We start from the raw sequence: 25010 nt of genomic DNA on the forward strand, positions 1-25010 counted from the left end.
AAGTTGTTCTAAATGAGTTTACATCATTTTATTTTACAAGTTTGTCAAACAATAAAATAAGTTAATTAATCAAAGTAATCAAAGTAGTAATCAACATTTTGCAACAGATATGATGACCCAATGCCCAATCTGTAAAAAATGAACCTTGAGGCTTGCAATTTTCATTATATATATATATATATATATATATATATATATATATATATATATATATATATATATATATATATATATATATATATATATATATATATATGTGTGATCATTAAAAATATTGTGCATATATATATATATATATATATATATATATATTTTTTTTTTTAAATGTATTCTGGATTTATTACAAAATATTGAGAGAATTTCACTATATATATTTAAGATATAAATGTATCTTACTTTTTTGCAAACTGGTGCAAATATTAGCCTTAATTTGAGGAACGAATTAAGCTAATAAAATTGAGGAAAGATGGCTTCATGTTTATTTAAAGAGAATTGACTCAATTATGTGGATTTGAATCTCAACAAGGCCAGTGATCAGATGACATTTTCAAGGAGCAGACCAACCGTGAGCATGTTAAGAGGTAAGCATTACCAGCTCATAATTTTTGAATTTATTGTCTTAAATAAGTTCGTTCAGGAAAGACCTATACTATTCATGTAGCTTGTTAGCTCAAGTAACTCAATAGCTTGTTCGAGAGCTTAGTTTTACACTGCCATAGGACACATATAAGGCTACATTGGTATTTTTAACCACCCAACCCTATTTGAAAATGATTTGCTTCTATGTTCACTCTGAATTATTTAATAAAATTGAGCAAATAATCTGCATTGTAATACTGAACAGCAGTGATCAGGCAACGGGGTGGACGAACAACAATGATCTTGTTAGGAGCTAACTTTTTAGCTTGGCTAGCTATAGCTTTTAGCTATTCAATACATTTTTATATATTTTATGAATAGATAAAAAAATCCAACTACTGTGAAATCCAAATACTGTATGAACTTGTGCATATAATTTGCTATATATCAGATTTCGATATTGGGCATTGCGTTTCTATAGACAAAGTCAGTTTTATGACTTGCGGGTCTTAAAAACATAGTAATAAAACTTGATAACTTTACAATTAACTATTCTTGACTGTAAAACCTCCAAAACATACTGCATTCTGAGACCACAAATGTCTACAATAATTATGTGTTTATATATAATACTGTACAGTGTTTCCTCTAGGATTTTTTCCAGTTGTGGCGGCAGGTCTTTTACACAAAACTACCAACTACTACGGCGTTATTTCAATAACAAATGGAGAAATGTCATGAGTGCAATATAAGTCGAAATCGCATTTATGTAATAGGAGCATGCAAATCTCTTTGCTTGCCCGCCGATTTCCTCTGCTTGTGCACAAAGCTTCTTACACGCCATCAAATATACGCTGCTCGATCGCAGATCTTCTTGTGCGCTCTCAAATAAACACTGCTGAAGTGCGATTTAGCGCGTTTATGTAGTGAGTATGTCTCCAACATTTATAAGATTATAGAAATATTTATAAATGTCTCCAATAGACCTACAGAGCGGCATTAATGCGTCCTGAAGTAAAGTGAAACGAACATAAACTACAGCAAGATAAAGTTATTGTATGTAGAACCACAGACCTTTTGTCTATAAATAAAGTATAATTATGGAAACTGTGTTCATCTTAGCTAAAAGCTACATCGTGTTTGCTGGCCTCACGCATCACGCACCTGTCAGTCAGTCAGTACAACACTTTAAAGGGTTAAACGAATAACGCTGTTATAATTCATTTACCTTTTAATGCATTTTGGTGTGATTATAACCCGCTATTAAAAAACAACAACAACAACAACGACTAAATGTTTTGAATGAGAAGCTATGTAATGTAGCAGGATGAATTTTTGTGTGGCACCCCGCCAAGGCAGAATGAATGTAGCGGGAACCATGCTGTATATAAATTCTAATATTTGCTTGCTTAATTATTCAGATTCATTAAAACGTTCACAATTTTACCCACAAAAGAGGAGCAGTTCACTCAGACAGTTTGTTAAAGAGAATGGATGCCATACAGGTATTTTTATAATGTAATATGTGTATTATTATTATTATTATTATTATTATTATTATTATAATTGCAAAAAAATAACCTGTTATTTTTCATTTTTCAAAATAAATAAATAACAGATGTTAATTTAAGGAAATTTCTTTAATTTAACTTCTTTTAAGGTAAATTTATGTAGTTTAACAGTCGTTGTTTTACGTTTTTTTCTGGATTTTTTTTTTTACAGTGTAGGAACTTTGCACAGATGCTTAGCATGAACACTTAAATGATATTCAAACATTAGTAGTATTTAACACTGAAAAAAGCGCACAATCAGCAGGCACCTGAGGTGATAATTTTCACAGTAGATTACGCTGCTGTTCATGGAAACCATTTTTAAAATACACTGTAAAAAAAATCTGTTGTTTTACGTTTTTTTCCGCCAGCTGGGGTAGCACAAAAAAACGTAAAATAACGGCTCTTTAATTGCAAAAAAAATACCGTAATAATAACAGACCTTAAATTACAGAAACTTATCAGAAATTTAAATTTAGGGAAATTTCTGTAATTTAACGTCCATTATTTTACGTTAAATATTGTAATTTAACGGCCGTTATTTGACTTTTTTTTTTCTGGAATTTTTTTTCAGTGTAGGAACTTTGCACAGATGCTTAAGATGAACACTTCTTTTAACATGGAAAAGATACATTTTATCTTGTGCGGCAGTGTGTAGTTAGGTAACATGGTGTTAGAATTATCATACAAGCATCATTTGGAACATAGTATCCCCAATTTAATGTAAATTATATTCAAACTCACATAAATAGCACAGAATAAAGTGCATAATCAGCACCTGAGGTGATAATTTTCATAGTAGATTACGCTGCTGTTCAGCCATGTCACAGAAATGGAAATTATTTCTAAAATACACTGTAAAAAACTGTTATTTTACATTTTTTTTTTTTTCCGGCAGCTGGGGTAGCAGAAAAAAAAAGTCAAACAACGGCTGTTAAATTACAAAAAATTACCGTAAAATAACAGAAGTTAAATTACAGAAACTATCAGAAATTTTAATTTATGGAAATTTCTGTAATTTAACGTCCATTATTTTACGGTAAATATTGTAATTTAACGGCCGTTATTTTACTTTTTTTTTGGAATTTTTTTCAGTGTAGGAAATTTGCACAGATGCTTAGGATGAACACTTCTTTTAACATGGAAAAGATACATTTTATCTTGTGCTGCAGTGTGTAGTTAGGTTACATGGTGTTAGAATGATCATACAATTACCATTTGGAACAAACTATCCCCAATTTAACAGAAATTATATTCAAACTCGCATATATACCATTTAACACAGAATAAAGTGCATAATCAGCACCTGAGGTGATAACTTTTATACTAGTTTATGCTGTTGTTCAGCTATGACGTTGCAGAAATGGAAACCATTTTCAAAATAGAAATTTTGTATGTCGATGTCAGAGATGGTTAGGACAAAGACTCATTTTAACATGCCTTTTAAGATATCTTTTATCCCATGTTGCAGCATTGCATCATGTGTAGTTAAGACACTGGGTTAAAATGATCATACAATTATGATTTGGAACAAACTATCCCCAATTTAATAAAAAGTTCATGAACAAAATGGTTGCTGTTACTTTATTTTCATTCCTGCAGTGCATCACTGTCAGTCTGTCTGTATCTACATTTATTTCCTCTCCCTCACTCACAACTACAGTACCTTTACGCACTCGGCTCACAGTGGTCAGTCCTACATAAAAGCAAGCTTTCTATTGTCAGCCACATTCATGGCCATTACTAATGGACCGCTCGACCTCAGCGCAGTGACGGCTGAAGGTAATACGACCTGTCCATCATCATCCTCCCCCAATAGTCGGTCCTGTCCTCCTGGCTCCATCAGTGCAGGGTTTAATAGCAGGCCGCATGGGGCTCTGCCAGGGTAAACAAAGCCTTTTCCTCTCAGCCAGACTCCTTCAACAAGTCGCCCACATCCCACGCTCAAGTCTCATTCCTCTCGACGCAAAACTCGCAGTCTATCTCTTTCTCTCTCTCTTTCGCTCGGCTCTGTCGCTTTTCACCCCCTCAGCTTTGCTTGATTGTGCTGATGACCTCAATCAAAAGACAATTACCTAGGCGAGGGCAGGAGACAATTATCTCCCATCAATGCGAGATTGACCACACCTGAATGGAGACGGCCACCTTTTATTCCTGCGCTGAGGCGAGAGAGGAGAAAAAATAGAGAAAAAAAAGAACAAGCAAACTCTCAAAGAGGGAGAGGCCGAGTGATGAGAGGGAGGCGAGCGTGAAATTTGTACCTGCAATGCTATCTGTTCTTAAACTAAGGTGGAATATTAAAAGCGGCGCCAGAGATTGCCTATTCGCTATGTGGCTGCAAATGAGGAGGATTGTGTTAGGTGCTGGATCCAGAATCGAAATGGAGGTTTTATCAAAGAACTGCAAAGAGGAAACTGATGAAAAAAGCCCAATGACTGATAAGGACTCTTGTAAGGTCACAGTAGAGACGTAGATGATGAATTTCTATGTTGGTTAGCGCTGGTCTAATTGGGAAGTCAGCTTACTTGTGTGTGTGAGTATATACAGTTGAAGTCAAAACTGTTTTGTTTTTTTCGGTTTAAACATTTCCATTATGTTTAACAGAGCAAGGATTTTTTTCACGGTATTTCCTATGATATGTTTTTTCTTCTGGAGAAAGTCTTATTTGTTTTATTTCAGCAAGAATAAAAGCAGTTTTACATAAAAAAAAAAAAAAAAAAAAAAAAAAAATATATATATATATATATATATATATATATATATATATATATATATATATGTATGTATGTATGTATGTATGTATGTATGTATGTGTATATATATATATATATATATATATATATATATATATATATATATATATATATATATATATATATATATATATATATATATATATTTATTAAGGGTGTAACAATACGCGTATTCGTATTGAACCGTTCGGTACGAGACTTTCAGTTCGGTACGCATTACAAACCGAACGATTTGATTCAGACTAATATCTAAAAAGATAAAAGAGAATAAGTACAAAATATAATGTTTTCAGTGCAGCAACCCTCAACATGGCATCCCAAATGACGTGGCAGACAACATGCTGCCTTCCTGCTGTCATGTTAAACAGTAGAACATCGCTTTTGAACTCAGAATATCACTTTATTAAAGCATGCGCTCATTAGCAATCTTGCTGCCTTCTGTCTCAGCCTGCTCGGGCTGGCTCCGCCCCTGTTGCCCCAGCAACCCTTGACCCTGACAAAAAACAGCCAATCTCAATAACCTGTTCACATATCACCACACCCGCCTACCTCCAAACACTACCCCAGTCAGGCACACGCTACACTAGCTCGCAAAATGGCTAGTAACGTTAATGTAATCCCAGACATCCAAAGTCTCCCCGAAGTTTCGGGAGTCTCTCGCAAATGCAAAGAGACTCCTGGATGCCCGCAAACGAATGATAATCTTCCGGAAATCGAGAGTCTGTTCAGGTACGTTGGGCAGAACTCACCCCCACCACTCAGGTACATCGTACGCACACGCCTCCACCTGGAAAAAACAATGACATCTGCTATGACGGTAAGCTATTTTAGCGGTAATATTTGAGCATATCAACTCATTTACACTGACATCACGGAATCAGTAACTGGAACTGGAACAGCATTCAGACAGGCAATTCCTACAGATTCGAACAGGGCAAAACAAATCACAGAGGCGATCTGTACATTTATAGCTCTGGATATAAGAGACCTTAATCGGTAGTGGAAATTTCGGGTTTTGAGAAAATGTTAAATGTAATAGAGCCCCGTTACATTATTCCTTCACAAGCCCATTTCAGTCAGATAATTCCTGCTTTCAGATCCACTAAAATGGCAGGTGACAGTCAAATCAAGCAGATCTGTGCTGTCTGAAGAAAAGGTGGACACTCATCTTTCTGAAAAAAAAAAAAAAAACTTAAAAATTGATTGAAACTGAGTTCCATATAAAAACTAAATTATCTTTTCTATGATGTTAGTTTTAATACATTAAAAAATTTAAATCAGAGAAATCCTCCGACTTTTTTCTTTTTTTGTTGTATCAAAAACATACCGAACCGTGACACCGAACTGTGATTTTTGTGAACCGGTACACCCCTAATATATATATATATATATATATATATATATATATATATATATATATATATATATATATATATATATATATATATATATAAATATAAATGTGGAGGAAACAGGAGCACCCGGAGAAAACCCATGCGAACACGGAGAGAACATGCAAACTCCACACAAAAATGCCAACTAGCCAAGCTGGGGCTCGAACCAGCGACCTTCTTGTGACAGCCCTACCCACTGTGCCCTCAATGCTTTAATTGAATTAATCAATTTCAAATTTATTGTATTAAGCATTTTTTTCCTACTAGTAATTTAAAAATATTCTTTACTTATATTGAGTAGGCATGGGACGATAACCGTTTTCAAGGTATACCGGGCTTGGAAAAGTCAAGGTTTTAAAACCACCAAAATTTTCTGTAATACCGTTGCTAAGGTATGTGTAAGATTTTTTTGGTTTTGTAGGACAGAAAAAAATATCTAAAGATGCCATTTTAAATTGTAAAGAAATCTGTGTTTTTGAAACTAATGTAGACAGCAGAAGTCAATGATTAATTTGAATTATTTATCCTGACATGTTTACTGCTCCAAAATATTATAAATCTATCAAAAAATATATATATATAATGTTTACAAAAGAAAACAAAAAGTTTTTTTTTGTTTTTTACCCAGACATTTGAAAAGAATATATTTTAGAGCAGTAATCACGATACCGTGATACCAGGAAACTGTAATATTCTTATCCAAGGTTATCATACCATCAGAGTCTTATACCTTATATTGAGTGCCATTTATTTAGACCGTTTAAGTTTTGCTGAATTAACTGGATATTTAATCTGATTTAGTAGTGTATTAATCACATTATTTTTACAGAAATCTCAACATAGCATTAAAATTAAATTATAACATTGTGTCTAAATCACATCTGCACACTAAGAAATAAAGGTGCAAAATCTGTCACTGGAAGAATACCTTTTTAAAAGATGCACTTTTGTACCATAGAGGTGCATATTGATACCTTAAAGGAATCATTTTGTACCTGTAGGGTATACTTTTGTATGTGTAAGGTACTATGAACTACACATCTGTACTTTTTAGCTATAAATATGTACCTTTATAGTACAAATGTAGGCCTGATAGATATAAAGGTGTACCTTTTAAAAAGGTACCGCTCCAGTGACAGCTTTTGTAGCTTTATTTCTGAGAGTGCATGTTCAAAAAATACACCACCCTTATATATTTTTTTCATTTATTTTACAGTCTGACACAAAGTATGGTGTGTACTAGATATCTGCATTGTTAGGTTAACTCATTCAGTTTAAGTTCAGACTAATACAGTCAAATTTTGATGTAACTTGTTTCAATTAAGTTCAATGAAACTTCAAAAATGTTAGTCAAAGGAACTCATTTCATTAATTGCACTGCTTGATTTTACAGTGCACTCATCTGAACAGGTAAATGAATGTTGCAATGAGCAAAACAAGTCTTGCTTCTGAACAGTAAACATGTGTCCAATAATTATCAACTTGCAAATTGGTTGTCTTAGAATGTAAAAATACAAGAAATGATGTGTTGTCTGGAACTTTCTCAGTGTGTATTTGTGAATAACATCTTATTCTTGCTGCTTGTGTTTTGAATGTTAATCAAACAACAAATTATAATGAAATTACTCATCACATACACTTAACTATACATAAGTTATACATATTTTAATGTATTACTGAGGTAAATAATAATAATAATAATAATAATAATAATAATAATAATAATAATAATAATAATAATAATAATAATAATAATAATAATAATGTTGTATAGAATAAACAGTCTAAACTACAAAAAATAAAAAATATTATAAAAAATATATTTAAAAAAAGAGTCAAAAAAACACCCTTCTGCTTTAAGACTGGTAGAGCGGAGACGAGTGGGTGAAAGATACTTAAGGGGTAAAAAAGGAGGCAGATGGAGCTTTAAGGGAACACAGAGCACACAGATGTGACAAGACATCTATAAATAGTGAAGAGGATGGCAAATGTTGCACCGTGTGTCCCCGAATGATGGCTGTCATGTGACATGTATTCATAGAAATCTATCAGTTCTTTTTTCCCTCTCATATTTCTTAGACTATACATTTTGCTGCAGGATGTTTTCACTACAGTAAAGATAAGAGCAAAAAATAATTAATAAATAAAAAAATAATTAAATAATGAAATTTATTATTTCACAGTAGCAAGTTTTTTTTGTCCTTACAATTGCAAATTGAAATTCAACAAATGTACATATAAAATGTACTTTATTTTAGTTTAATTTTATTTCACTTTACTATTTCATGTTTTACTTTACTTAATTTTAGTTTACTTTTTTATTTTATTTATTATTTTAGTTTACTATTTATATTTTATTTTAGTTCAGTTTATTTTACTTTTTTATTTTATTTAACTTTATTGTTTCATTTTATATTTTACTTTTTTATTTTATTTATTATTTTAGTTTACTTTTTATATTTTATTTTAGTTCAGTTTATTTTACTTTTTTATATTATTTAACTTCATTTTATAGTTTACTTTTTTATTTTATTTTTTAAAATTTTGTTTCATTTTATTTTAGCTTGTTTTTGTAATGAAGCAGATGCTGAGAACAGACTTGCGGATCCAAATGCAGTTTTTTTTTTTATTTGAACTCGTGCAGGAAAGGGTTATAAACAGGAGCAAAACAATATTATGAGTGTAATCCAGTAATCGTGGTCAATATACAGGTGAGAGGTGGGACTAGGCAGCAATGGGTCAAGACAAGAAACAAGGCAAGAATCAATAACACAGGACAACAAACCAGGAGAAACGCTTTGTAATGTTCGTGATTGAAACATAAGGGTCATCAAAAGCGAAATCTAACAAAGCAGGCAATGGTCGGGGTCGGCAGCAAACACTAAAAAAAAAATTATAAAAATAAAAATCACGAAACAGTCCAAAAATCAAAACACCGTAATGCACACTAACAGAGATACAAGACTGAGCAAATATGCATTGAAGGTGAGGTGTATATATAGTCAGTCCTCATGAAATTCAGCTGTGTGACAGTAATCAGTGGTGAACTGGAACTGGTGTGTTTGAAGTGCATGATGGAATATGTAGTCCGATTTAGCAGCAGATGTAATGTGTAGAGTGTCTGGTAGGCACTCAACTTGATGACTGACAACTTTAGTTTACTTCTGTGTGTTTACTTTATTGTAGTTTACTTCTGTGTTTACTTTATTTCTGTGTGGAGTTTGCATGTGTTGGCGTGGCTTTCCTCCGATAAGTCCAAAGACATGCACTATAGGTGAATTGGGTAAGCTAAATTGTTCGTAGTGTATGTGTGTAAATGGGTGTGTATGGATGTTTCCCAGTGATGGCTTGCAACTGGAAGGGCATCCGCTGCGTAAAACATGCTGGATAAGTTGGAGGTACATTCCGCTGTGGTGACCCCGGATTAATAAAGGGACTAAGCCGAAAAGAAAATGAAAGAATGAATGAATAAATGTTTTATTTTTATATTTATATTATATTTATTTTATTTTACTTTATTTTATTTATTTCACTTATTTATTTTATATTTTATTATTTTTATTTTTTATTATTTTTTTTTACTTTTTATTTTATAAATTGGGTTTAAATTTTAAAACTAGTAAAAACAAGACCAAAAAAAAATCTCACAATTCTGATAGTTTATCTCATAATCGAGTAGTCATAATTGATTAATTAATACAGAATTGTGTGGCAAATTTTTTATTTATTTTTTCAAAACAAAATAAATATTAAATATATATATTTTTTTTTTTTCTAATTTGCAGCAATACTTAAGATATTAATATAAAAACATATATACACTTAGATAAAAGTCAGATTCTTTGGCAGGAAAAAACGAAGTAGAAAAAAATGACTCCAGAACTGTTACATGTAATTTCAAAACTTAAGAGCAAAACAATCCTATTTATTTGTTTTACAATGCATTTTATATTCTATCATTTCACCATTCTAGTTAGAGAGAGAGACAAACTCACAGTTCTGATGGTAAAAAATGAGGTGCAAATAATAGCAAAATTAAAACTTGCAATCGTGAGATATAAACTAAGCTTTAAAAAGTCAGTTACATGATAACAGCAAGCTTCCTTACATACTAAAAATATTCCCAGAAAACCTTGCGAACAAAACCCACATCTGTGGTGTCAGTAAATATGGGCAAAAAGAACAGCATGTTCTTTCTGCACATCATTACATACTGTAGCAGTTAAGAAGAGAAATATGGCAAAATACTAATGCAGTCACGCTGTGTGGCAGGGTGTGTTTATAAAATGTAATCTAAAACTTTCATAAGCTTTAATGAGTGTTTCAGTCAAATTAGCGCTCATAAACTGAGCTAACACTCTGTATTTCACTCCATTCCTCTTCTCTAAACATCGGTAATTGTCTTCAAATACCATGCAAAACTTTTATGATTTCCAATTAAATGAATATTTCTTCTCCACAAGATGCCACATAGAGTTCAGCGCACAGCTTTCCCAGCTTAAACAAGCTCCTGTAAAGATTTTAAATGATATTATTTTCATTTCTTAAAAGAATAAGTCACAACAGCACTTAACTGTAAATTTGGGCAAACCTCAACAGCCTCCTCTAAATCCGATTTCTTGGATGAGATCTATGGATGAGAGAGATTAAAGTGTTTTGGGAAGGATCGATGTGGTCTCCATTGCCAGGAGTGATAGAGAGGCACAGTTATTTCCAGAATAAGCGTGTAATGGAAAAACAGGGTAGGTGTAGGGGTTTGAAGGAGAGATATCAGCCAAAAAACTAATTTTAAAGTCACTCTATTTATTCGTTTCTGAAATTAAATAAATCTTACAGACAGTATAGCCATAATAGTATCTAAAAAAGCAAGTTAGAAGCAAAGCAGTTTTATTTTTCTATCATGCCTCACTCAAAACTGTACATTTAAATGCAGAAAAGATTTTTAAAAAAAAACTATTAGCAAGTACCGCAAGATGTTATGTATATTTTATCAAATATTTCATCTATATTAATGTGTAAAATAGGCAAAACGTCATTTACAGTAGGTCAACCAGTACAGGATTTCGTTAATAAGAAATCAACTTGTTAAGTCTGTCATTACTTGAAATATTAGGAATTTAATTCTAAATGAAATAACTAAGTCTGATAATGTATTGTAATTTATTTGACTGACCCAGACAGCATTTAATTCAAACTACAGAAATATTGATGAAAAATCACTTTGCAAAATTAAGTGTATGGTGATACTCTGCTCTTTTATGTAAAATAAATGTTTAATTGTTTTTACATTTAAGACATGTATAATGTCATTACTAACTAACTGAACTACAAATATTATGTTCACTTTAATTGGAGTAAATGTGGAAACCGACTGCACGTAGTTTCTTTAATTGACAACTTAAAATGGCAGATCAAAACAACGTTGAGACTTTTAAGAATGTTTAAGATGTTAGCTGAACATAGTATAACAGTATTAGTTCAATAAAATTAAGTAATCGTAGTATTAAATCCTAAGTAACGTTACTAAACATTAGGATGTTAACTAGAATTTATATTAAACTAACTTGATGTTAACCAATTATTTCACTCTGAAAGTTTTAGGTTTCTCATTTAGGCAATAATTCCCTGTAAGTTTATTTTGCCAAAAATAAGGCAATCGGGTTATTTATTTATTTATTTATTTTTAGGTAAACTGAACTGCACTTAGTTTGTAGCTTAATTTTTATATCATGTATTGTCAGAGATGAGAGAATACAAAGCAGTTTAAAAAGCCTAAAAAAAAAGAAAGGAAAAAAAAAAAAAAAACACCAGTTAATCTTTTGATTTGAACCATTTTTTTAAATCCATTTAGTTTAAAAAGAGTGTTCATAATTTTCCTGTTTAAATTATTAAAATTAGTTTCTGCATGAAATGGTCAAATCGGATTGATTTATTATGCGAAACTAAGCTAAAAGTGACCTTGTCAGAACAAGAAATGGATAAAAAATGCTTCAAGTCAAATGTTGAAATCTAGGAGACCTGTAAAATGAGCCTTTTTCCAAAAAAAAAAAACGAAATGTTCCTTTAAAATGTTTTGTTGTAGAAATCACAGATTTAGAAGAACCAACTTAACTTTCATTCATTCATTCATTCATTCATTCATTCAGCTTAGTCACTATTTCAGAGGTCACCACAATGAAATGAACCACCAACTATTTCAACATATGTTTTATGCAGCAGATGCCCTTCCAACCGCAACCCAATATTGGGAAACACCCATACACTCATACACTACAGCCAATTAAGTTTATCCAATTCACCTATAGCGCATATAATTTGACTTAAATTACCTTAACTTAACTTCTGTTAATGGTGGTCAAAATCAGCCACACTACTGCCGTAATTTTCATTGCGGAGACTGATGTGGAACTAATAACCATACAAATATCTTGGTGTTAACTTGAATTGTAATTTGCAGCGGCCTACAAAAACCGAGACAATCTGCCAAAAGAGGGCTGAGCTGTCTTTTATTTCTTAGAAGGCATTAGACCTTCATTCTTTGCAATAAAATGCTTCATATGTTTCACCAGTTAATTATTGCCAGCCCCATATTCTTTGCTGTGGTGTGCCGGAGAGCTGGAAAAAAGGCAAAATTATTGATCCATTATTGGTTATTTGAAAATTATGAATAATGTTTCTCACTCTTGTATAGAATTTTGGACAATCTAAGGAGCGATTGCCCAATATTGCTGTTCCAACATAACGTCTCCATTCCCTCCTTCAGGAAATGAGGGTTACGACTGAAACAGAGACGTTATTATTTATTCTTTTTCATTTGTTTTGTTACATCTAATGTCGATAAATAATATTTATTGCTTTAATTTATTCTTGCGTTACTATTACGGTGTTCAGTAGTTGTGTGAATGACCCTGAGCACCTTCTCAATATTAATATGTTTTTTCTGTTTGTGGGAAAAGGTATTTGATATGAGCATTGGTTCATTATATGACTCTTAAAACAATGGTGTATTAATTATTATAAATTAATGAAATACGGTAGTTTACTGTAAAAATATGACATTTATTTTACGGTTCGGACCTTATGTTTAACAGTAAAGTACTTGGAACAACAGTTGCCTTTATTACTGTCAGTTTTACTGATTTGTATCATTTATATTTATTGTGTATTTTTGATCTCTTCTATAGTTGACATCTTTCATCTGCAGGATTGAGAAACTGTAATAGTTTCACTATGAAAGGGACAACTGAACGATAACTTGGAGGATTAGCTACTGCAGTAAAAGGGGTTGTGACTCCCAAATCTCCACAGTTCATGTGTACACGACCCTGCGGACTAGTTTCAAAGCACACACACTAGTATCAAGGCAAACTTATTAAAAGTGCATCCATTATTGGTTTTTGGACAATAATGAATCATGTTTCTCACTGTTGTATAGCATTTTGGACCATCTGAGGAGAGATTCCCCTATCATGCTGTTCTAACATAATGTCTTCATTTCCTCTTTCAGAGAACGTTGGTTATGACTACAACTTTTTTTATATTTGACCCATTCACTTATTTACATTTGTGTTATTTGTTACATCCAATGTTGATAAACAATGTTTATTGCATTGATTTATTTATGTGTGTTACCATGATAGAGTTCAGTAGTTGTGTGAATGACCCTGAGCACCTTCTCTATATTAATATGTTTTTTTCTGTTTGTGGGAAAAGGTATTTAATATGAGCATTGGTTCATTATATGACTCTCAAAACAATGGTGTATTAATTATTATAAATTAATGAAATACGGTAGTTTACTGTAAAATATGACGTTTATTTTATGGTTCGGACCTTATGTTTAACAGTAAAGTACTTGGAACTGCAGCAGCCTTTATTACTGTCAGTTTTACTGATTTGTATCATTTATATTTATAGTGTATTTTTGATCTCTTCTATAGTTGACATCTTTCATCTGCAGGATTGAGAAACTGTAATAGTTTCACTATGAAAGGGACAAATGTTTGTACAAACACTGAACGATAACTTGGAGGATTAGCTACTGCAGTAAAAAGGGTTGTGACTCCCAAATCTCCACAGTTCATGTGTACACGACCCTGCGGACTAGTTTCAAAGCACACACACTAGAATCAAGGCAAACTTATAAAAAGTGCATCCATTATTGGTTTTTGGACAATAATGAATCATGTTTCTCACTGTTGTATTGCATTTTGGACCATCTGAGGAGAGATTCCCCTATCATGCTGTTCTAACATAATGTCTTCATTTCCTCTTTAAGAGAACGTTGGTTATGACTACAACTTTTTTTATATTTTACCCATTCACGTATTTACATTTGTGTTATATGTTACATCCAATGTTGATAAACAATGTTTATTGCATTGATTTATTTATGTGTGTTACCAAGATAGAGTTCAGTAGTTGTGTGAATGACCCTGAGCACCTTCTCTATAATAATATGTTTTTTCTGTTTGTGGGAAAAGGTATTTGATATGAGCATTGGTTCATTATATGACTCAAAACAATGGTGTATTAATTATTATAAATGAATGAAATATGGTAGTTTACTGTAAAAATATTATATTTATTTTACGGTTCGGACCTTATGTTTAACAGTAAAGTACTTGGAACAACAGTTGCCTTTATTACTGTCAGTTTCACTGATTTGTATCATTTATATTCATAGTGTATTTTTGATCTCTTCTATAGTTGACATCTTTCATCTGCAGGATTGAGAAACTGTAATAGTTTCACTATGAAAGGGACAACTGAACGATAACTTGGAGGATTAGCTACTGCAGTAAAAGGGGTTGTGACTCCCAAATCTCCACAGTTCATGTGTACACGACCCTGCGGACTAGTTTCAAAGCACACACACTAGAATCAAGGCAAACTTATTAAAAGTGCATCCATTATTGGTTTTTGGACAATAATGAATCATGTTTCTCACTGTTGTATAGCATTTTGGACCATCTGAGGAGCGATTCCCCTATCATGCTGTTCTAACATAATGTCTTCATTTCCTCTTTCAGAGAACGTGGGTTATGACTACAACTTTTTTTATATTTTACCCATTCACTTATTTACATTTGTGTTATATGTTACATCCAATGTTGATAAACAATGTTTATTGCATTGATTTATTTATGAGTGTTACCATGATAGAGTTCAGTAGTTGTGTGAATGACCCTGAGCACCTTCTCTATAATAATATGTTTTTTCTGTTTGTGGGAAAAGGTATTTGATATGAGCATTGGTTCATTATATGACTCAAAACAATGGTGTATTAATTATTATAAATGAATGAAATATGGTAGTTTACTGTAAAAATATTATATTTATTTTACGGTTCGGACCTTATGTTTAACAGTAAAGTACTTGGAACAACAGTTGCCTTTATTACTGTCAGTTTCACTGATTTGTATCATTTATATTCATAGTGTATTTTTGATCTCTTCTATAGTTGACATCTTTCATCTGCAGGATTGAGAAACTGTAATAGTTTCACTATGAAAGGGACAACTGAACGATAACTTGGAGGATTAGCTACTGCAGTAAAAGGGGTTGTGACTCCCAAATCTCCACAGTTCATGTGTACACGACCCTGCGGACTAGTTTCAAAGCACACACACTAGAATCAAGGCAAACTTATTAAAAGTGCATCCATTATTGGTTTTTGGACAATAATGAATCATGTTTCTCACTGTTGTATAGCATTTTGAACCATCTGAGGAGCGATTGAAGAAGATTTTTATTTACTAAACCTATATGAAGACTCATTTAATTGGGTGAGTGGAGGGCCCTTCGAATCTGCCATTATATATCTTTGAAAACAGGTGATAGGTTAAGGCAAAGGGGTCATAAAAGAGCATGAGAGAGGACTTGGGGATGCATTGAGAACCATCTGTGTCAGAAAGGCATGAAATGTATACAACACATGTTGAAACTGTCATGTATATTTGAAAAGACACACACTGTATGGGAGAGAAGAGTCCAGTTTAGATGTTTGAAACATAGATACTAGTCATGATTACCAAATGTGAACTGTATGTGGAAAAAAGGTGATGATTATATTAGATCTGTACATTATAAGGGCCAACAAGAAGAGGGGTCTTTAAATAGGGGTCGTAAAGGAGTAGGAGCTAGGAGAGGCCTGTTGAACCAGTAAACAGCTGTGAAAACACAAAGGTGGGAGGAAGCAAGGATAAAGGGGATAGCAAATTTGAGGGACGTTGGATTTGTCCTGGAGAGAGACTGAGATGGGTCTGCTCCAGGCTGTCTCTGCTTTTTTGGGAAATATTCCAATAAAGTATATTCCTCTGATATTCATAACCCCAGTCTGAGCTTGATTCATTAAGAAAACAGCCAGTAACCACAACACGATTCCCCTATCATGCTGTTCTAACATAATTTTACCCCATCACTTATTTACATTTGTGTTATATGTTACATCCAATGTTGATAAACAATGTTTATTGCATTGATTTATTTATGTGTGTTACCATGATAGAGTTCAGTAGTTGTGTGAGTGACACTGAGCGCCTTCTCTATACTAATATGCCTTTTTTCTGCTTGTGGGAAAAGTTGATGAGCATTGGTTCATTATATGACTCTCCAAACATTGGTGTATTAATTACAAAAAAGTTATGAAAAACAGTAGTTTACTGTAAAAATTAATATATTTTTAGAGCACACACTCTGGAATCAAGGCAAACTTATTAAAAGTGCATCCATTATTGGTGATTAGTAGGCCCACACGGAATCTGCGCGTGCAGAATTCCGCAGATATGTAGGATTGAGAAACTGTAATAGTTTCACTATGAAGGGACAAATGTTTGTACAAACACTGAACGATAACTTGCGGGATTCGCTTCTGCAGTAAAAGGGGTTGCGACTCCCAAATCTCCACAGTGCATATGTACATGGCCCTGCGGACTAGTTTCAAAGCACACACACACCACATCTGTCCCCGCAGACCTCCCTCATAACCCAAATACAGGAGAACTCAATTGTTCCTCTATGACTAATGCCACCCACTGTAAGCATATACGGTGACACAACACAGGAGATCAAGAGCAGTCCTTGGGGCCACACATGTATCATTTGGTCGGGAGTGGATACAGATCTAATCATTAAACAGCCTGCTTCCTATTACTGAACACATAAGCAAATTCCCTCATGAGGGGCTTGGCTGCAAACATCTAGCCTTGAAATCCCAAGTGGAAGATGTTAACTTTTTGTATGATACATTTCCGAATGGATGCTGACAAGTTGAGTCAAGGTCCCTGAGGTAGAGAAGCTACTGTGCACAATGATAAACACCATTAAAGTGTATAAAAGTAGACCTTAAGACATATTTAACACAACAAAACATAGGATAGAATAGCATAGCATAACAACATTATTTAGTAATTGATCTTTTTTTAAAGAGCCTAATAACTGGAAATTATAACAACTAACACATTTTATACCAATCAATCAATCAATCAATCAATCAATCAATCAATCCATCCATCCCTTGGACTTTTTAACTTTGCTCAAGAACAGAACAGATACATTTTAATTGCATAATATCACATTTAAATAGCATATACAGTACAGTGTAAGTCATTAGCCCCCGTTTATTTTTTATTTTTTCCCCAATTTCTGTTTAATGGAGAGAAGATTTTTTTTTTCTAAACATAATAGTTTTCATAACTGATTTCTTTTATCTTTGCCATGATGCCAGTACATAATACTTTCCTAGATGTTTTTCAAGACACCTCTATTCAACTACGTTAATAATGTAAACTACACAGGTTAGGGTAATTAGGCAAGGTACTGTATAATGATGGTTTGTTCTGTAGACTATAGAGAAAAAATAAATATAGTTTATAAGTTATTTTGACCTTAAAATGTTTTTAAAAAAAATTAAAAACTGCTTTTATTCTAGCCGAAATAGAACAAATAAGACTTTCTCCAGAAGAAAACAAATTATCAGACATACTGTGAAAATTCCCTTGCTCTATTATTTGGGAAATATTTAAAAAAGAAAAAACAATTCAAAGGGGGGCTAATAATTATGATTTCAACTGTATATGAGCAATTTCACACTCGTAGCAGTGCGATATTGCTGTATATCAGCACTGGTGGGAGGCGTGCGTTGGCTTGAGGCTGCAGGCCGAGTGCCTTAGTGCCCCACCAGTGAGAATATACAGCCATATCGCACTGCTACAAGTGTGATATTGTGTTTATACAACAGTTCGGTGGTATAATAGTGTATATATATATATATATATATATATATATATATATATATATATATATATATATATATATATATATATATATTAAAAAAAATTTAACTCAGAGAGTCTCAAAAATCCTTTTTTATGCAGAACTACTTTCTTCCACCATTTGTTTACATCTGAAGCTGTCGGTTAGAGGAGCAGCAACCATTGCTTAAAAACACATCAATTTAGAGCTAGTATTTGAATTATTGTCTAGCATAGTATCTAAAGAGATGACAAAAATCTTCTCACATTTTAGGATTATAAGGCTGAATGGCATGAAATGGAGATTTTACATACATGAACACAGAGATTTTCCAGAATTTCTCTGTTGCAATCGGAAAAATCACAATTAACTGCTAAAAAAGCCAAAGAAAGCAAACACTATCCGATAACTATGGTATAAATACAGCACTACAACATACAAAAGAGAGAGATCAACTTAGAAAGTTAATTACCTGTTTTATAATGATTTAATCAGCTGTAATTTGAAATACGAAAAGAAAACGCTGAGTTTTTCTTCCCTAAGGACTTATTATGCAGTCGCTGTCGCCATCTTGTGGTGCAACCATCTTTGCTCTGCTCAGTAAGACAGGCTGATGGCTGCCGACACACTGAATCTTCAGAATTATAAATATTTCACTATCCTTATAAACAAACTGCATATTTGCAATCTAAACAAGTACTTTCTTGCCTAAAAAGCCTCAAAAGTACATTATGTTGTCCAACAGCTGCAATATTTGTCAAACTGTAGAGAGTCTATTGATCTGCTGTCACTCTGTGCGTGGAGTAATACACAAGGGTGAAGAGGTTGTACGAGTGCTGTTATTACAGAATATCACACAGCTATCAGCCAATCAGATTTGAGAACCAGACAGAACTGTTCGTTATACAGTATTTAATGAAGTGTAACTTTGATAACTGTAAAAGATTGAAACCTAACCTTTATATTTTGATTTAACGGTAATATCTCTACATGCAACCATGCTTTTTTAAGCAAATATTGTCATACAGATAGTAATTGTATTGAGTTGAAGAATAAATGTCCCTAATATTAAAAAATAAGTTACAGTAACAAATTACAATGTTCAGAAGAGTGAATGTGTTTCTGTGGAAAATCTGCCTATTAACACCTGTATGCATTTTTATTTTATTTTTTACCAGCCTACTGCTTCCAGCTTTGTTGCTAATTACAGGAAAGCTATCAAAATGATACTGTAATATTTTTGGATAATATATACAACAAATAGCCTATATAACTTCAAACTTTTAAATTGTTTTATATTGCTCACATTATCCTTCATTTTGCACATAAGAAAAGCGCAGAGCATGACGCAATGCAATAAGTAAGATTTATTTTATTCAATAACATCCATGAATAAAGGTAGGTGTTTTATCCATCTAAATGAAAACCTAAATCAAAGCGATTAATTATCCGAATAGCAGTTAGCTTCGGCACTGATTAATATTAATAATTGGAATAAACAGTGCTAAGTCATTTATTTAATTTGAGGATTGTTTGTGGTTGCTGGGCAACATTGCCGTATGGGTTATTAATACAATCCACTTCAAAAGTGCTTTAATGAATGCAATGTCAGCTCTGTTTCATAAAATCAGCCAAGTAGAAACTTCAATATCAGAAAACAGGTCTGTATATTGCAGATGTGGTAAGTTACGAGTACAGTGCTTCCCTTAAAGGTTCCGTTCAAATAAGAAATCAAATTGCACACTAAAAGTTCTCTGTTTTCATCAAATATAAAAGAAGATATTTTGAAAAATGTTAGAAACCGGTAACCATAGACTTCCATAGTAAGAAAATAAATACTATGCAAGTAAATGGTTACAGATTTCTATTATTTTTGTGTTCAAAAGAAAAAAAAGGAACTCAACAGGTTTTTGACGACTGAAAGGGGAGTAAATGATGACTATCGACTTTGATAATAAAAGAAACAAATACTGTGAATGTAAATGGTTACAGGTTTCCAGCATTTTTCAAAATACCTTATTTTGTGTTCAAAAGAAAGAAAAAAAGTAAAAAAAAAAAAAAAAAAAAGGTAAAATATTTAAATGCACACTACAAGTTTTCTTTTTTCATGAAATATAAAAGAAGATATTTTGAAAAATGTTAGAAACCGGTAACCATGGACTTCCATAGTAAGAAAATAAATACTATGCAAGTAAATGGTTACATATTTCTAGTATTTTTGAGTTCAAAAGAAAAAAAGGAACTCAAACAGGTTTGTGATGACTGAAAGGGGAGTAAATGATGTCCACTGACTTACACAGTAAAATAAAATCAAGTAATATGGAAGAAAATGGTTACAGGTTTCCAGCATTTCAAAATAACTTATTTTGTGATAAAAAAACACAGAAAGGTAAGTAAATGATGACCATTGATTCCATTGTAAGTAAAAGAAACGCTATGGAATTGAATGGTTACAGGTTTCAATCTTTTTTTTTTTCAAAATATTTTGTGTTTATAAGAAGAAAAACAGAACTCAAACTGGTTTGTGATGACTGAAAGGTAAGTAAATTATGACTATTCTATTATATGAATAATACTATTAAATTACATTGGTTGCAGGTTCAGCATTTTTCAAAATATCTTATTTTGCGTTAAAATTTAATAACTTTACAATAAGGTTCATTTGTTAATGCATTTACTAACATGAACTAATCATGAACAAAACTTGGACAGCATTTATTAATCATAATTGAACATTTATTAATGCATTATTAACATCCAAGAACATGCTTGTTAACATTAGTTAATGCACCGTGAGTTAACATGAGCTAACAATGAACAACTGTATTTTCATTAACTAACATGAACAAATACTGTAGTAAATGTATTGTTCATTGTTTGTTCATGTTAGTAAATGCATTAATTAACATTAACTAATGAATTTTATTGTAAAGTCTGACTAATAAATAAATAAATAAATAAATAAACAAACAAACAAACAAACAAGGAACACAAACTGGTTTGTGACAGCTGAAAGGTGAGTAAATTATGACCTTTAACTTCCATAGTAAGAAAAACAAATACTATTAAATTGGTTGCAGGTTTCCAGCATTTTTCTAAATATCTTATTTTGTGTTAAAAAAAAAAAACCTCAGATTTGTGATGACTGAAAGGTGAGTAAATGATGACTATCAACTTCAGAAAAATCAGGTTTCCGCATTTTTCTAAATATTTTGTGTTAAAAAGAAAAAAAAAAGGAACTCAAACAACTGGCAAGGTGAGCAAACGGTAACATTATTGTCTTTTATTTTAAGTAAACTATCACTTTAAATGTTTTGTTTAGCTCAGTATGGTGGCAGTAAATAAGAGAAATGTCTTCGCTGTCAAGCAGAAGCCAAAAATAGACACAATTAAGCAGCCGCGGAGGACGGATGACTGGAGAATGTCCTTCCCGTTTGATGACAACCTAATGACTTCTACTTATCATAAGAGGAAGAGCAGGAGATTGCAGTGTCACACTTGCTGGAACCAGCAGCACGCGGCCACAAGTGTCACACCAGCAGATTCATTAGTGTTAAACATCATTACAGGGCGCAACGTTTATCTGCAGGCTTTTGCCTATTCATCACCATTCTTAATGCCATCACCATCATCATCATCATCATCATCATCATTACAGCAATTATATTCCATAACCATAACAATTACCATCTATAGCCAAGCAATCAATAATAAAGGTGCACGGAGGCGCCATCCAGTAAAAAAGTCTGCGCCTTTCGAAATAAGTCTGACTTTGTGACCCACACATATTGATGTTTTTATTTTTGAACCTTCCAAAGGCATTTAGAACATAGGTGGGTCCTGAAAATAGAAATGTGTGAGGCGAATTCAAAGCAAACGGTCTGGGATTGAAGTGCTCTGGTCTGTCTCCTGAGAGAAGCTGTGCGGGTGAGGAAATGGCTGGATTCAGACGGAATAAAAGGGAAGGAGGCTTTGGTCTTCTATTGAATGTGCCAGCTCACTTACATTCAGCGGAGAACGCTGGGAAGCAGGTGTATGCAAACATTCACCTCAAACAGCCGAACAACAGCTAGCCTTTATCTCCTGGGCGCACGCAGCTGCTTAACAGCCTTTCGTTGATTCGGAGAGAATCACATCAGGGTCCAAACCTGTGGAAAATAAAATTGGTTAAGTGATGTTTAATTATATGTGGATTATTTTCTATGAGCATTTCTAAACATGGTGGGTTATTTCAACATAACTTTGGGTCAAATGCCTAACCATTATAGGAATAGTTCATCATAAACAATGGAAATTATGCTATCATTTACTCGTCCTTGACTTGTTTCAATCCAGATCATTCATACATTTTCCTTCAGATTAGTCCCTTATTTATCAGTGGTCACCACAGCAGAATGAACCGCCAACTATTTTACACAGCGAATGCCCTTCCAGCCACAACCCATTACTGGGAAACATCAATACTCTCGTTCACATCCACACACGCACTTTTACACTATGGCTAATTTTGTTTACCCAATTCACCTATAGCTCATGCCTTTGGACTGTGGGGGAAACCGGAGCACCCGGAGGAAACCCACACCAACACGGGGAGAACATGCAAACTCCACACAGAAATACCAACTGGCCGAGCAAGGACTCAAATCAGCGACTTTCTTGGTGTAAAGTAACAGTAGGGTGCCACGATTCTGGCTAAAATGTGAATTACGATTTTTTTTTTTGTTGCATAAAATCAAGATGACGATTTTCTCACAATTCTTTAGATGTAAAATAAGGGTTAATATGACTGATCAATTTTTATTGTTAATTCACAAACATATCATCGCCTTTGATTAATTATAAGGTTCTATCTGCGTTCTGAATGATTGAGATATTGAGCTTCAAACAGTAAACAGTGTATATATAGCAAACAGTTTGTGTGTAACATTTGTTTTTTTGTTTTTTTAAAGTCTTAAAATGTATACAATATAAAAAACATCCCATATTGTAAATAAGTATCTTTTTATCGGAATATGTCAATAACTAAATTTTTTGACAAAAATGTCAGATAGAACTTTATAATTCTAAGGTGACGATATGGTAAAACAACACTAATAATATTAGGTCTATGTGTGGGTCTACTGTTGCTTAAAGGGCACCTAGGTTAGCCCTTTTTTCAGACTTACTATAAGTGTTTTGCGTCTCCAGAATGTGTCTGTAAAGTTTCAGCTCAAAACACCCACCAGATTTATTATTATACCTTTTATTAAAGTCCTATTTATACATTTTTGTACTGGGTAGCGGTTTTGATGTACTGCTCCTTTAAGGCTAGACCTCCCCGCCCACCGTTTCTACATGCCTTTCTGCATGCCTTAATCTCCTCCCTCGGCTGCGTCAGACAACAGACAGACATAAAGGAAGCAGATCTCACGTAGCGTTTGTGAGAAATACTACAGTAAGAACTTTACTAATGAGTATTTGTTGTACAGTTGCATCGATGAGTCACACAAGGTTCATGCGCGCACACACACACACCGCAGCAGACACACACACAGACACACACAGACACACACACACACACACACACACACAGACAGAAAGAGCGCCCGTTTAGCTTTGCACTCTTTTTGCACGCATATGTGACAGGATACAGGTTAATCCTCACTGCTGTATGGATATCTGTTGTGTTAATGAACAAAATAAACCCGATTTAACGTCCACAAACCGGGATTGAAGCGTCTTCCTTTATAATTGTTTTGACACGCGGCTGTGCTGATGAAGTAAAGCTAAGCTAAATCGCTGTAATTCATTAAATTAGTCATTAAAACATTTTAAACATGTGAAACTCACTCTTGATCACGTTTGATGATGATTGATGATCCTAGCAAACTGAACACACCTTTTATTCCCGGTTGCTTTGCACACATCTGGTCTTGCTGATATGATCACACACGTGACTACCGGGACATGTTAATACGCGCAGCTGTCAATCAATTCGGTGGGTGGGGGGACCGCACTCCTACGTAAAGTTGCTATCGGTCTGAAAACCGATCCAATTGGTCCACCATTTTTATGTTGCTAAATTGAAAAAAAAAGGACTGGGTGTGTTTATTTCACCCCAATATAACGGTCTATACACCATACATGCACATATGTCTGTCCAAACAGCTTGAAAAGTAGATTTTTCACCATAGGTGCCCTTTAAAACGCTCAATTTTGTACAGTCATTACGGTGGACTTGAACAGACTCTCAATATGTCCTGTTTGTTAATTCACAGTAAAATTATGACATCTGAACACAACTATTCATAATTATAAAGTTGAATTATTATGTTTGAGACATATGCTTGTCATCTGTTATTGACAACATTATTAGACCATTTGTTTTCACTGGTAAAATCAGACATTTGTCATTATCAGATTTCTTCTTGCATTATATAAGCTAGACTAGTTATACTGATATTGTTTAACAATTATTTTCATGCACAACACTATGTGTT

The 25010-nt window shown here is 33.2% G+C and overlaps 1 protein-coding gene across 2 annotated transcripts in view; it reads right to left on the bottom strand.

Annotated features, from left to right (window-relative positions):
* The window catches only part of cntn5 (contactin 5), a 519869-nt gene that overhangs the window by 378424 nt on the left and 116435 nt on the right, over positions 1–25010 (bottom strand). Inside the window, exon 2 of one of the 2 annotated variants that reach the window (XM_056477908.1) lies at positions 22581–22679. Coding sequence is in view for 1 of the 2 variants with exons in the window: in XM_056477906.1 (XP_056333881.1) it covers positions 22537–22538 (2 nt within the window). In the remaining variant the exon portion in view is untranslated. Of the gene's footprint in view, positions 1–22536; positions 22680–25010 lie in introns of both variants that reach the window. The other variant, XM_056477906.1, reaches the window with a different exon arrangement.

This window comes from Danio aesculapii, chromosome 18 (assembly GCF_903798145.1).
Source record: "Danio aesculapii chromosome 18, fDanAes4.1, whole genome shotgun sequence".
Classification (NCBI taxonomy): Eukaryota; Metazoa; Chordata; class Actinopteri; order Cypriniformes; family Danionidae; genus Danio; species Danio aesculapii.